The 14339-nt window shown below is 41.4% G+C and overlaps 1 protein-coding gene across 2 annotated transcripts in view; it reads left to right on the top strand.

Annotated features, from left to right (window-relative positions):
• The first annotated feature begins 707 nt into the window (after positions 1 to 707).
• VPS41 (VPS41 subunit of HOPS complex) overlaps positions 708 to 14339 on the top strand; it is a 171599-nt gene continuing 157967 nt past the window's right edge. For both annotated transcript variants that reach the window (XM_058570676.1, XM_058570683.1), the window contains exons 1-2: positions 708 to 734; positions 10533 to 10571. In XM_058570676.1, the coding sequence (XP_058426659.1) occupies positions 714 to 734; positions 10533 to 10571 (60 nt within the window). In that variant the 5' untranslated portion in view covers positions 708 to 713. The remainder of the gene's footprint in view (positions 735 to 10532; positions 10572 to 14339) is intronic.

Here is a 14339-nt window from a genome sequence, read left to right on the forward strand (position 1 = left end):
ATTCTCTCTTCTATCTTGAATATCTACCTATAGAATATAGTCAATAAAAGTTTAACACATAATTTAATTAAACAACAGAGAACTTTTATAAATTTCAATGTCCAGATGCCAGAAGATGTCAACTTAAAGCAGCAGGAAGAACAAGCTAAATAAATATTTTCAGAGTATAAATTTTTGTCTGGCTCTCTACTGCAAAGACTCATTTATGCCTTATGTTCACTTAATATTCTCAAAAAAGAAAGGGCAAGAACACTCTTAGACTAAGCAGCATTTGGTAATCACAGAGTCTTTGGCATCAGACAAGGCCAAAGTCTAATCCCAGTTTTGCCTCTTACTAGCTGTGTGACCTTTGAGCCACGATGTTCTTTACAAATGGAGTTAACGGTAGGGATTGCTAGGAGGATTAAATGAGATAATTTATGCAAAGCTATAAACCCAGTCTATATTACTAAATACTGTAATAATCAAGAAAACAATAAGAACAACAATAAAATAAATCATAGTATTAACAGCAGTTATCTTCGGATTCTGCAGAGCACAACTTCATTAAACGCGGCGAGTCGGCAGCAGAAACGAGGCCCAATAGGTTCACCCGCTGGAAAAGACGTCCCGGCTCAGATGCCGCTAAAACTACATTTCCCAGCAGGCCCCGGGCTCCAGTGTCTTGGTTTCTCTCATTTCCGGGTCTGTCATGTGACTCCCCGGCCTGCACCATGGCGGAAGCAGAGGAGCAGGTAAAGGCTGCAACTGCTAGGCGAAGGCAGAGGAGCCGAGGGGCAGGTGGTCGGGGCTTGGAGTGGAGCGTGTGGAGCTGCGGGGCTGCCGGAGGGCGAGGCAGGCCCACAGCGGGGCGGGCCGGCGGCGAAAGTCCATTTCGGGAGCAGAGAGGCGGGTGGGATGCCCTGGAGGGCACTCGGGGAAAGCGCTGCGACACACCCCCGGCGTTCGTGAGGCTGCCCTCAGTTTGTCGCGGCCCCTGTGGTCCGTGCTGAGTGAAATTTTGGCTTGAAGGCAGCCTGGGCTACCGCAGGGACTGACTGCCCGTGGGAGGCGTAAGAGATGACTTGAGTTTCGAGGCCAGGTGATTGAAATTTAAGTTCTTTTTCACTCGAAGTAGGACCATGAGAGCTGATTTGCAGAAGGCTAGGACAGAGGAGATGATGAGTTTTGTTTCGTATCGGTTGCATTTAGGTACAAAGCTGAGTCACTGTGGCGTGCAGCAGCAGTTAAGTACATCAGTTCTGGAGCAAAGATGCCTAGGTTCCAGTAGTGGTTCTCCTCCTTAATATGTGACTTTGGGCTAGTTGTTTAACTTTTAAATATCAGATAGAGGTGATAAAAGTAGAGTTCTCGGAGGATGGTTTAAGATGGAATGCGTTAACACACAAAGTTCAAGTGCTTACTACAAGTTGGGTTCAGTACAAGTTTCGTGGGATTATTTGGTGCTGGCAGGACTTCAGATGGCAATGTCCACTCAACACCCGGCAGTGTGGCGCTGGAGTTTAGGGTAGAAGTTGGTGACGGGAATATGAGTTATTTTCCTACAGGCAGTAGTGGTAGGCAGGCAATAGATGAAATGACAAAGTAACATCAAGAAGATAAAAAAAGAACAAAGGCCAGAACTTGGGGAAATACCTTAGTTTTCCATTTCCGTTGTCATTTCAGCTTGGCACTGTTTTTCCTCACATAACAGGGCCATTGGTTTCCATAATTACCTCTAGATGATGAGCTTAGTCTCATAATAAGAGCAGTTTACCTAGTTTAATAATTTAATTTGTACCATGCCCTGTGTACATTTGATATATGCCAATAATTAAGAAATTTGCCTAGGTAGAAATTTGGTTTGGGTGGTCATTGTGATAATAGGAGAGTCCCCTGCCTACCAGTGTAGCCTCCCTTTTCTGTTCCCAGCAGTTCAAAGGAAGATGCTCATTAGGCACATGTAATTTCATGACTTATTGCTAGGTTTGAAGACAGTGGTGAGGTTGGTTTTCACACTGTTCATCTTCTTTTCATGTTGAAATATAATTTTTTTGCGGTTTGATTTAAAAGCAGCAAACCAACCGCCTTGTATTCTTAGATATAGTGGAATAGAAATGGAGAGAGTTGCTCTTAGTACTTCAGTTTTGTGCAGAAGAGGAGTTTGGCAAAGCTATCTGTTGTAAAAAGACATCTAGAAAGTTAGTGATATAATAAGAATGCTTCACATTTTTACAACGCTTTCCAGTTTAAGGAACACTTCTACATCGTATCTGGTCCTCACAAAAGAATTCTGTGTGGTAAATGTTTATTTTGATGTATAAGTCAGGACAAGCACCTCCTGTGTTTCAAACCTTGCAGTGGCTTCCCATTGCCCTCTGAGGAAAAACCAGAGTACTTATAATAGGCTTTTTGCCCTATAGGACCTTGCCCCGGTTGCTCCTGTCTCCTTTCTCTGACCTCATTTTCACTGCTCTTCTCCCCTCTGTCACTCTGCATCAGCTGTACTGGCTTTCTTCCTGTTCCTTCAACAAGGCTGGCACGTTTCTAGGTCAAGGCCTTTGCTCACGCTGCTCCCTTTTCTGACCCCAGATATCTACAGGACTTTCTCTCTCACTTCCTCCCTGTCTTTGTCCGAGTGTTATTTTTGAGTGAGACCTTCCCTGACCTTTCTTTGAAACCTCTTTCCTGCATTATTTTTCTCCTTAGTGCGCATCACCAACTGAATACGCTGTTTTTAAATTTATGTTTATTATTTCTGTATTTTTGTAGTTTCTCGTCATTAGAACGTAAGCTTCATGATGGCAAGGATTTGTTCATTGTATATGCCAGACACCTAGGATAGTGCCTGGCACTCAATAGGTGTTAAATGATTGGATTTCACAAATAAGCAAATTGAAATTCAGACCACTCAAGTAACTTGCTCAGACTCGTATCTGTAATCTCACCTTCTATCTCCAAAGCTCATGGTTTTTCACTAGAACGCCCTGCCTTTTAAAAAATACTTAAGAACCTAATTCTAAATCATTTTTTACTTTATGAAGTAGTAGTAGCCCTTATCACCTTAATAGATTTCCTTCAAGTCATCAGTTCGCCTTTGATGCTTTCCCAGCCAGCATAATGCTAGAGCAGGCATTCACAACCACACACATCCGCCTGCCAGGGTGGTGTCAGAGTCATTCTCAAAAAGACCAGTAGTCTGTTGTCAATGGCAGAAAGAAGCAAACATTCACAAGTTGTTGTTCTGTTTATTTTTTAAAAGAAAGTTAGTAAACAATTGTACCTATATTATCAGTCCTTTATAGATTAAAAACGGGTAGACTTTTCTCTGCTTGATTTGTATGTACATTTTGCATTTCACAGTAAGAAGCCATTAAAATCTGACCACCATAGTAGACCTTATACAGTTTTTTGAAGGCTGAAAGTGCACAAAAGTAGAGTATATAAGTTTGCTAATTGTTCTCTTCTGCTGCCTTGAACGTTTTAGGAAATCTTGACATAATTTTTCCCCCCGAATGCTTTAAGAACTGAGATGTATATTAAAATTAACCGCTATGGCGGGTTAGGGCAAAGGACGCTTTTTTCCTTGACACCATGTTCTGTAAATGCAAACAGCCTTCCAAAATGAGCAAGACAAAACCAAACCTCTCTTCTTAACTTTTCCAAACATTGTATTCTTTGCTGATTGCTTTTTTTCCTCCCATTAGTTTTAGGAAGAACATAAATAGTGAGATCTGTGCTGAATGAGTTAACACAAGAAAAAACAGTTCACAGACTCTCAAACTAAAAATCACTTTTTGGATATGAATGAACATTTTTTTTAAATTGGGAAATCCTTGTTTATGCTGAGTATGGTTAAGGTAGTTTGCAGAAATAGCTGCATATATGTTATGTAGTTCACTGAAAGAACGAATACCCTGCATTCTGCCTGGAAATGTTCTAATCAGCAGTTTTACCTCATTCCAAAATGATTTATATTTGACCTTCATAATCACTGATGCCCAACAGTCTTTGTCCATACCTCTCTTATGAAGAACATTCTGCTTGAAGTCTGGTTGTGTGTGTATTTGTCTTCTCTCTCCAACATATTGCTGAGTCCTCGAGAATCAGGACAGAGCTCACTCATGTCTGTCTCTCTCACAGGGTGAGTGCTTCACAGGCACTAGGTGCTTAATAAAATGTTTAAAGAATTTATTAGGGGGAGAATAGCCTTCTGAATCCACCATGTCAGATTGTAACTTAGGTTCAGTAGAATTTGTGTTATTTTATCTTACTTGAAACTTTCGAAAGTTATTAATTCAAATGTATTGTAGGTTAATTTCCTACTTTCCTTACTCTGCCTGCTTCCCAGCTACCCTTTCATCTTTCCTACTAACCATCAGGGAACCTGGTCCATTAAAATCTTTGATCAATCAGTCCATCTATTCCTTGACCAGATAAGAGAGTTTCTACTTTGAATTCTCCCTCTACATTTTAGAAATTAGGGAAATTTTGTCTGGATTGTAGAGCATTTGCGGATTATCAGATGGCACATTCATGAAGATGGATACTCCCATGTGATTGTGCTGCATGTGTAAAATAAAAATCAAGTCAACACATGTTTGAGTGCCGAAGGTTTCTTGCCTGTAGATTGAGGATTTTACTCCCCAGGACCCTTGTGAGTATGAAATGAGATAAAGTCTATTGAAGTGCTGGGTTGAAATGGTTGCCTCGTAAATAGGACGATGATTGCACAAGGACCCAGACTTGGGATTGGCAGCTTAGATTTGCACAGTTCTCTTTTCTTACAGCTTTATCAAGACAGATCTTTTAAAAGCCACTTTACTAATAAATTAGTAAAGGAAAAACAAAGCCCCAAACAAGAAGTTGCAGAAGCACAGGATCAGAGACATTTTTAGAGGGCCCACTCTTTACTATCAGGTAACTAAAGCATGGTCGTAAATTCGCTTAGCTGGACGTGCCTATTATCTGGTAAGGTTTTCCTCTCATCTTCATCTGGGTTGGTTGACTGGAGGCTGAGGTTTACTATTATTATTGATTATTTATTATTATTATAAAGTTATTATTATTGATTATTAGTAGTCTCCCCAGCACCCACATAACTACCTTGGAGAGGGAACTCTCACCAGATCAGGGGCTTCTGTGTTTCATGCAGCTCCTATTCATGGCTGCTCAAGTCACGCTTGCCCTTGTTTCTTCTAAAATGTTGGTGTCCTTAGTGTTCTTTTTTTACCAAATGCTTGTGATTCTAGATTCTTCTTAATACCTACTGATTCCAAATCTGTGAAGATGGAGTGTACTAGCAGGGATTAGCCAGTTCCCCAAACCGAGTTTAGATGATTCTGATGCAAAGTCAGATTTGGGACTGGGTCACTAGGTCACCAAGCAGGGGCGGACCTCAAGGTTTTTCTTCCTTTGCAGAATAAGATGAGTGCGGGAGCTGAGCCTAGTGGGTTGAACAGGGTTGGTAACCTGAGTCTCCCTGCTCCTGCCAGCTCCCCAGGTACCTTTCATCTTTCCTACTCAGCCAGCCTATCTTTGGGTGCCCAAGAGTTTTTTGAAATTGAGGCTCTATGACACAGGGATATCAAATACATATCACAAAGTAGTTCCTCTTTCCTGTGCTTGTGTCAAACATTTTGCTCTATCGCCCTCTTCCACTAAGCGCAGCTCTGGCACACTGTTGAGTGTGTCACGTCCATCTCCAGTCCAGTCGGATATCCCAGGGCCTGGTCTCTGCTCTGGTTATCCTGCAAAGTTTGGAGTTGGGCTTCCTCAGGCTCCAGCCTCCTTTTCTTCCCCAAATTCTGTTTTTTCCCCCAGCACACAGTGTGTATACTCTTAAAATTCTGGGGACTTCATGGCCTAGGAGGTCCTGGCTTCTCTCTCTCCTTCTGGGCTGACAGTCTTCTTAACCCTGCCTGGCCTCTCAGGACAGCTGTCCTGAGTCTTCTCCCAGGTCACTGTCATGGGGCCCTGTGCTGATGGTAGGATTTGGGGTGGGAGTGGGTTGAAAGCCCTTATTGGAGAGGTCTTCTGAGAGCCTGATTAGCTCCTTCTAGGGGCTGCTGCTAGGTTAACATTCTGTTGAAATCGCTCTGTCCTTGATTGCTGCTGCCTTCATCCAGTCCCCATTCTAGAACTGTCTTGTAACCATGAGCCGATAATTCAAGCATATGCCTGGAGAAAATGCACTTGGTATTGCTCATAAGTGGAAAAGGAACATACAGAGGAGGCAGAATGTTACTATTTTAGATTGACTGCTTATTTCATATTGTCATCACCAGCGAATGGGTGTTGAACTGTTCCTTTGTAGACGATAGGGAAGACGAAGAGGCAGAAGCCTTCGGGTTTATCCACAATGTATTTAAAAGGATAACTATTAGGACAAGGCAGTTAATATTAGGTGAGAGCTGAAGGGTATAGAAGAAACAAAAGCCACAGGAAGCCAGATCTGGACCATGTGGCCTGGGCTCACTGGAGACAATTCTGTGAAAGAGGTGAGACCTAGGTTGGGCTGTGAAGAAAGGTTTAGAAAGGATTGGAAGAAAGGATTTAGAGTTTCTAAAGGCCAGTGAGTTTCAAACCTTTTTTAGCCTCAAATTGACAATATGAAAATATAAAACCTGAAGTCCAAGCTCTGTTGTTGAAGCGAGAGTGAAGGCCCTCTGTAACTGCCTCCCAGAGGTACCCCCTGAGGGTTTCCTCACACCTGTAGAGCATATTGGGAATTGGAAGACCACTAGGATGAGTGTGGAGTTGAGCCTAGGCCCTTCTAAGCTGAGGGAACCACTTAAGGACGCTCAGTGCAAGCATCACAAGCTCAAGGCAGGCAGGTGGTGGTGGAAGTGAGTGGGATTATCTTGGTGTAGGGAAATTGGGAGTGGTGTTGGGGGTGAAGTGCCTTCTGTCTCAGGGGCATAGCTGCTCAGCTTCAGCTGATGTCACAAGGAAATGTGGACCCTGTGTAGACATATGGTCTGAATTTTATGAAGTCAGAAATACAGATATTTATGTGCAAGTCTTAAAAATACTACCCAGGCTGAACAAAACACCTGCAGGCCACACCCACACTGCAGACCACTCCCATACCACAGGCCACTGTTTTGCCACTTCTGGCATAGAGACACGAGCATGTGATAACTTGATGAGATGTCACCCAATGTAGCTGGAGGGCCATGGGTTTGTGCAGAGAGTGGGAAAGGAGGCTAAAAGTCTGTTGGGGGCCAGATTGGAGTGGGCTTTGACTACCTTGCAGGGGAATCTGAAATCTCCTGACTACTGATGGTTCTTTGAGGAAGGCGGTGACCAGTCCGATGTGTGTTTTGGGAAGATGATCCTGACGGCAGTTGGTGAATCGATTGGAGAGATCACATGTCAGGGCACCGAGATCATTAGGTAAAGCTGTTTGGATAGGTGATTAAGTTTATGGGATTGGTTTGTAAAGGAAAGGAAAAGTAAGATAATTGTTGCTTGGCTTTCAGCCTGTTGCCCAGAATTTGTCCGGCTATACGTTTGTGTCACTGCGTGGCGTCTAGCCCATCATTTTTTCTTCAACCAGAACAGCACAATTTTTTTTATTATGGTAAAATATACGTAACATAATATTTACCATTTTAACCATTTTTAAGTGCATGATTCAGTGGCATTAAGTACATTCACCTTGTTGTGCAATCATCACCACCGTCCATCTCCAGAACTTTTCATCATCACGAACTGAAACTCTGTCCCCATTAAACAGTAACTCCCTGTTACCCCCTCCCCTGGCCCCTGCTAACCTCTGTTTTACTTTCTGTCCCATATAAGTGGAATCCTACTATGTTTGTCTTTTTGTGTCTGGCTTATTTCACTTAGAAAACAGCACAATTTTATAACTTGCATTTTCTTGATTTGAAGTTAGAGTCTTTGAAGGAGAGAGTATGAAGTTAAAAAAAGTTTGAAAATCATTGACTCTTTCTAAATCATAACCTTTCTCAGGGTTCAGCCTTGCTTCTTGGATCCCTCCCTGTGGACCTTCACTTCATGACTTCTTGTTTGCCCATCTGTCTCTAGAGCGTTAAGCAGAGGGGCCTGATGAATGAATGAAGCTGAGAAATAACAGACCAGGCTAATTCCTGAAGTCACTCATGCATTGCTTAGGTAGCATTGTGAATAAAGTGTAATTTTTTTGAGGTCACAGCTGTATTTGGGAGGTTTGTGCTGGTGCTGAGGGTAAGTCTGAGAGTGTCCTGGAGTCAATATTCTGGATAGATACCAGCAGGCACAAGAAGCTACTGTGAGAGCCTCGTTTTCCCCGAAGACTCCTGTTTCTGAGATCTGCGTGCCTCAAGGTGTCATATTCTGGCCCTGCATGCTTTCTGTTGGAGAATAAGAGTATAATTTGACTTTGAGTTTTTGGATTGAAATTGCTAGTTGGGGACTTAGGTTTTAGTTTTAGTGAAGAAGGTAAATGGGACATTTGTCCTTAAACCCCATATACATATTTGAATGGATTCCAAATAAGATAAAATTTTTTCCTTAGGTTTAATGTAATTTTTCTGAAAGGAGCAATCAAGTGTTCTTTTAGAGGTGTAGAGCCGGGAAATAGGAATCTAGATGTGGCTTATTGGCACAGTTGTCAAAGCCTTGTTTGCTAATGCTAATAACTTAATATTCAGGGACTGTCAGGGATCAAGGGATGTTAGAAGTCATTTAAATGGTCAACCTTACCTCAGAGGTAGTTAGGAAATTTCAAGGTGCTACATGTAAAACATTTAGCATTATGAGCAATATATAGTAGATGTACAGTAAAGATGTCAGAATAGTGACTGTTAATATTAAGTGGTATGTGTCCAAAAGAGGAGAATCAGGATGGTAAATGGACTAAAACTGGAAATTGGGGATGGTTAGTGCAGAGGAAAAACGATTTCGAAGGGTAGGCATGATTTGTGTCATTAACTCTCTGGAGAACTGTCAGGTAGTAGAAGAATTGGATTTTTGTTTGTTTGTTTTGGTGAGGAAGATTGGCCCTGAGCTCACATCTGTTGCCAGTCCTCCTCTCTTTGCTGAAGAACATTGGCCGTGGGCTAACATCGTACCCATACTCCTCTGCTTTATACGTGGGACGCCACCACAGCATGGCTTGATAAGGGGTAATGTAGGTCTGTGCCCGGGATCTGAACCTGTGAACCCTGGGCTGCCAAAGTGGAGCACACGAACTTAACCGCTACGCCACCAGGCCAGCCCTGTGAATTGTATTTTTTATGTGTCTTCTTGGTGCTAAGAACAAAAAGTTACTATGGAGAGTTTGTAGCTCCAAATTAATAAGAACTTTCTAAGAGTTAGATTAACATTAAATTAAACAGACTGCGTTGGGATGTGGAGGAGATTCTCATATTCATCGTGGTTAATAATAATAACTACAATAAAATGCTTAATTACAAGTAACACTCACCCCCATCTTACAGATGACCTTCGAGAGCAGAGACTGTATTGGCCACCAGGCTGTTCCAGAGGCAGCTTGCTGCTTGCCAGGCCCTTCCTCATTCCTGATGAATGAAATTAAAATGTTTACAAACACCAGATTTGCCTTTATCCTGCTACCCAGTTCACATTGAGTAATATATGCTTCTAACTTGTTATAAAATGTTCCTTTTTTTTCCTTGAAAAAATATTAGTTATATCTAAAATGTCCTTGCCCCATTTTTTTTGTTCTTTCTTTAGCTCATGGATTGCTGTAAAATGCTTACATTCAGTGTCAGCATATTAGTTGTAACCTTTTATTGCTATTGATATCTATAAGTACGTTAAGTAAATCTTCATTTTGCTGACCTCTTCGAGGATGCGTGGCATCAGCAGATTCTCTCTTTCAGTGGACTGGTGAGAGATTAGCAGGATCAAGTCAATTTTTCCCTTTTGCTTTGTTTTCTCCAGAGCAGCAAGATTCGTTGTCTAGCAAGAGGGGAACTGTGTTAAATGGCAGAATTTGTCTTCTGGTTAATGGTTTAAAGATTGGATGTAAATTATATAGCTTGTTTGCACAGTGTCTGATAGGTACCACTCTAGGGGAATTCTTGTGTAAAGGCTGTTTAACCAAGACAATCCTTCTGACTCAGCCAGATTAATAGCATAATGATTAATAACGCAAGGGCTCTTCTGTGGACAGATTGGCTTATAGGTAATTCGGGATGGCAGCTTCCTCTTCCCATCCGAGATCAGTGAGGCTGCTTTGCCAGACCGATTTCCATTTTTTAGCGAGAGAAAAGCCTTCCATGTACTCATATGGCAAGTTCCTGGGGTCATTTGTTAACTTGCTGACCACTGGAGGGAAGTCAGCAGGAGCAGTGGGTCCATGTGGCCCCAGAGTAACCGTCTCAGTCCAGCAGGGTGTAGAGAAGTTGCAGGAGGCCTGTGCGAGTCAGACCACGTGGAGCCCTTTAAACTGTAGTGCAAATTACCTCCACAGAAGGGCAGGTAGGTGTCAGTGGTGGGGACGTGAGGACTCTTTTCCCTTGAAAATGTTTTTTATTCTTTTGTCATCTGTTCTGACCATTTTTTCCCTCTATGCTTTGTAGGAAACCGAGTCTCTTGAAGAATCTACGGATGAGTCTGAGGTAAGGTGGTGATTCAGGAGCCTGGGGATTTCTAGGTAGCCATGTTATTATCTTGAGCTTGATCCGCCTTGCGAAGTGCAGTGTTCTCAGGGGCTGGGGTGGTGGAGTACGCCCATGGGTGATTGAGTCTTGGGGAGGAACACGCCAGTTGTCATTAAAAAAATTAAATGGATTAGCTTAAAAAATAAACAGGAAAAGGAACAAAAAATTTTCTCCTCATCTTGAACAATATCTTAATCTGAAGCATGTAGACAGTGGGAAAATTGATACAAAATTTTACAAACTAATCTTGACACTTTAAAAATCTTGTTTTTAAGATAACCACTGTAGATTCTGCAATATTTATGCTATCTTTATTCTTTTAATAGTATGGCATGCTTATTGGTATATTTTCTAAATCATTGAAATGAATAGTTTATTTATTAAAATAAAAGGAAAATAACTCCTGAAAAGCTGTTTGGGAGCTAAGTTGTGTTAAAGATTGTATTTTAAGGAGACTAAAGTAACATATAAGGGAGGGCTTTAAAAAAATTCCTTTTCAAGACTATGTTTAGGAAATAAGTTTCAGTGTAACACGTTAATTAGCTCATCAATTTTATGGATGAACTAATAATAATAATTACATTTTTTCCTTTTACTGTTTTGTTTAGCTCAGAGGAATGAAAAAATATCTGTAATAACCTACTGGAAGTCCACAGCGACGTGACCGTAGCCATTATAGTCTATAAATTTGGCATATAGTTATTATACAAATTTTGTTTGCTTTTTCAGGGAAAAGGGAAAAGGTGGGCTTATACGTATTCATCCAGGGAACATCTTATATATTATGCCATCATGCATTTGTAGTCCAGCTACAGAGTCTTAGTTCCTAATATTTTCACTACTTAGGACCTCTGATACTCTCTTTGGGGCTCCTGGTAAGGCGTTACTGAGTTTGCTTACAGATAAGGTATAATATTTGTGAGTTTTTAATAAAATATTAAAATGCATTTCAGATGACCCATTCTTATTTTTGGAAATCTCTAGTTAACTGAGAACCCTGTGTTCTCAGAATCATTGGTACAGAATCCTGCAGTGTTAGAGCCCTGTCCAGGAATTTCATTTCAGAGGTGAGGAGTGTGTTGGCAGCCACGTACATAAATTTTTCCACACATCCTTCAGTTACTAAACAGATCCATGAGGAGAGCAAACAAAAGCACGTGTAACTCATGCCTCCAGTGTCATTAGGAACCAGAGAGTACTATAAACTTCAATGTAAGTGGGAAGATACATATCTGAAACCAGCAGAGCCAGCTCTGGATTGACTGTGGAGCTGAGAGTCAGGTGGAGACTGATGGAAATGAAGAGAGTGCAGCTGAGCCCCAGCAGTGGCAGGATACAGAGGTCAATCACCCCAAGGAGGGAGAGGGCCCTACCTTGAGTGGGGAAACAGTGAGATCGGTCTGAGACCTGGTGGATCTGAGCACTGGCCACTGGGGAATTTAAGAGAAGAGGATTGAAAATGCATGGGACCAGAGGTGACAGTGTTAAGATGGGGCTACTCTTGGAAAGAAGGGGGAGGCATCCCCTGGAGGTGTGGTGGTGAAGGAAAAAAGAAGCAGCAGGGGAAATTAAGGGTGACCCAAAACAAAGGATATCATTAGGAGACTTACCTACTCCTCTCTTCCCACCACCAAAACAAAATGTCATTTATTAAAGAAAATGGACTTCATTTACCAATGTAACTGAGAAACCTAGTAAACCACCCAAATACCTCATCCACTCCATAGGAGCACCTATTGCTGCTCTTTGGAAAGTCTAAGACATTTAAAAACTGAAATGGCAGGTGGCATCCATACAAAACTACTATAGGAAGAAAACAAAATCAAAAATCAAAAATTATCGGGGCCAGCCTGGTGGCGTAGTTGTTAAGTTCGCGTGCTCCACTTCAGTGCCAGCGGATCCCGGTTCGGATCCCGGGCGCAGACCTACACACCGCTCATCAAGCCATGCTGTGGCAGCATCTCATATAAAGTAGAGGAAGATGGGCATGGATGTTAGCCCAGGGCCAGTCTTCCTCAGCAAAAAAAAAAAAGAGGAGGATTGCCAACAGATGTTAGCTCAGGGCTAATCTTCCTCACCAAAAAAAAACAAAAAACAAAAATCTTCCTTGGAACTCCTGTCTATGTATAAAATGATATTTTGGGTGATGTTACAGATTTTAGCTTGTTTAACTAGTAGGAAAAGATTCAATTTCAGATTTTTTTTTTTTTTGAGGAAGATTGGCCCTGAGCTAACATCTCTTGCCAGTCTTCCTCCTTTTTTCCTTTTTTTCTCCCGAAAGCCCTGATACATAGTTGTATGTCATAGTTGTACATTGTTCTAGTTGCAGTATGTGGGATGCCACCTCAACATGGCTCCATGAGCAGTGTGTAGGTCCATGCCCAGGATGCAGACTGGTGAACCACGGGCCACCGAAGCAGAGTGCGTGAACTTAACCTCTGCGCCACTGGGCTGGCCCCCAATTTCAGAATCTTTGAACTTTGCTTTCTCTTCTGGAGCATAGAGAATTGTTTAGCTGATTTATATATAACGTTAAGAATTCTGATAAAATTCCTGTTTTGCCATAAAATAATGCTATTTATTTAGAAAATAATAATTATAGAATAAAATAATGTTAATTATAAGTTATATCTCCTTTGAAGAGTACATCCTTCTCTGTGCAAAATTTAGCTGCAAGAGTGTTCATTACAACTTTGTTTATAATATAAAAATTTGGAAACAGGCTAAATATCCAGAAATAAGGAACTGTATTATCTTTTTAATTGAAAAAAGCTTTTTACAAAAATGCTGTTCAGAGCAGAGGTTGGCAGGCTCTTTCTGTAAAGGTCTAGATAGTAAATATTTGACTTTGCAGTCAAAGAGGCAATATTGAAGATATTATGTAGGTGAGTAACCATATAAAAATGTAAAAAGCCTACTTAATTTGCGATGGGTTGTACAAAAACAGGAGTTTGGCTGGATTTTGGCTGTGGTTTGCCGATTCCTGATTTCAAGTATAATCCAGTTTCTTTCCACCCTCCAAAATCTACATATAAGCGTAGGAAAAAAAGACTACAAGACCATAGCATCACTGCATCATGTGATTTTTTTTTTTTTTTTTGGTGAGGAAGATCAGCCCTGAGCTAACATCCATGCTAATCCTCCCCTTTTTTTTTTTTTGCTGAGGAAGACGGGCTCTGAGCTAACATCCACTGCCAATCCTCCTCCTTTTTTTTCCCCGAAGCCCCAGTAGATAGTTGTATGTCATAGTTGCACATCCTTCTAGTTGCTGTATGTGGGACGCGGCCTCAGCATGGCCGGACAAGCAGTGCGTCGGTGCGCACCTGGGATCCGAACCTGGGCCACCAGTAGCAGAGCACACGTGCTTAACCACTAAGCCACGGGGCCGGCCCCCATCATGTGATTTTTATTTTATTTACTATCATTATCTACCTTCATTTTCTAAATTTTCTGTAAAAAATATGCCTTCTATACTTAGCAAAACAATACAATTATTATTTTTTTAACAAAACGCATTAATCTCTATACGTATTATGGTAGTCTTCTGTGTTGATGTTACAGAACTTCTGAGTTTCAAGCTATGGAACCCAGAATGAAAATGCGTGTCCTTCCTTTCCCACCTCAACTCTAATAACAAAAGAATTAGGGAAAAGATTTGGTTTATTTTTTGGCCTCTTTATTTCATCCAAGACTGTATATAGAGCCAAAATTGTTTTTATTGTAATA

This window comes from Diceros bicornis, chromosome 3 (assembly GCF_020826845.1).
Source record: "Diceros bicornis minor isolate mBicDic1 chromosome 3, mDicBic1.mat.cur, whole genome shotgun sequence".
Classification (NCBI taxonomy): domain Eukaryota; kingdom Metazoa; phylum Chordata; class Mammalia; order Perissodactyla; family Rhinocerotidae; genus Diceros; species Diceros bicornis.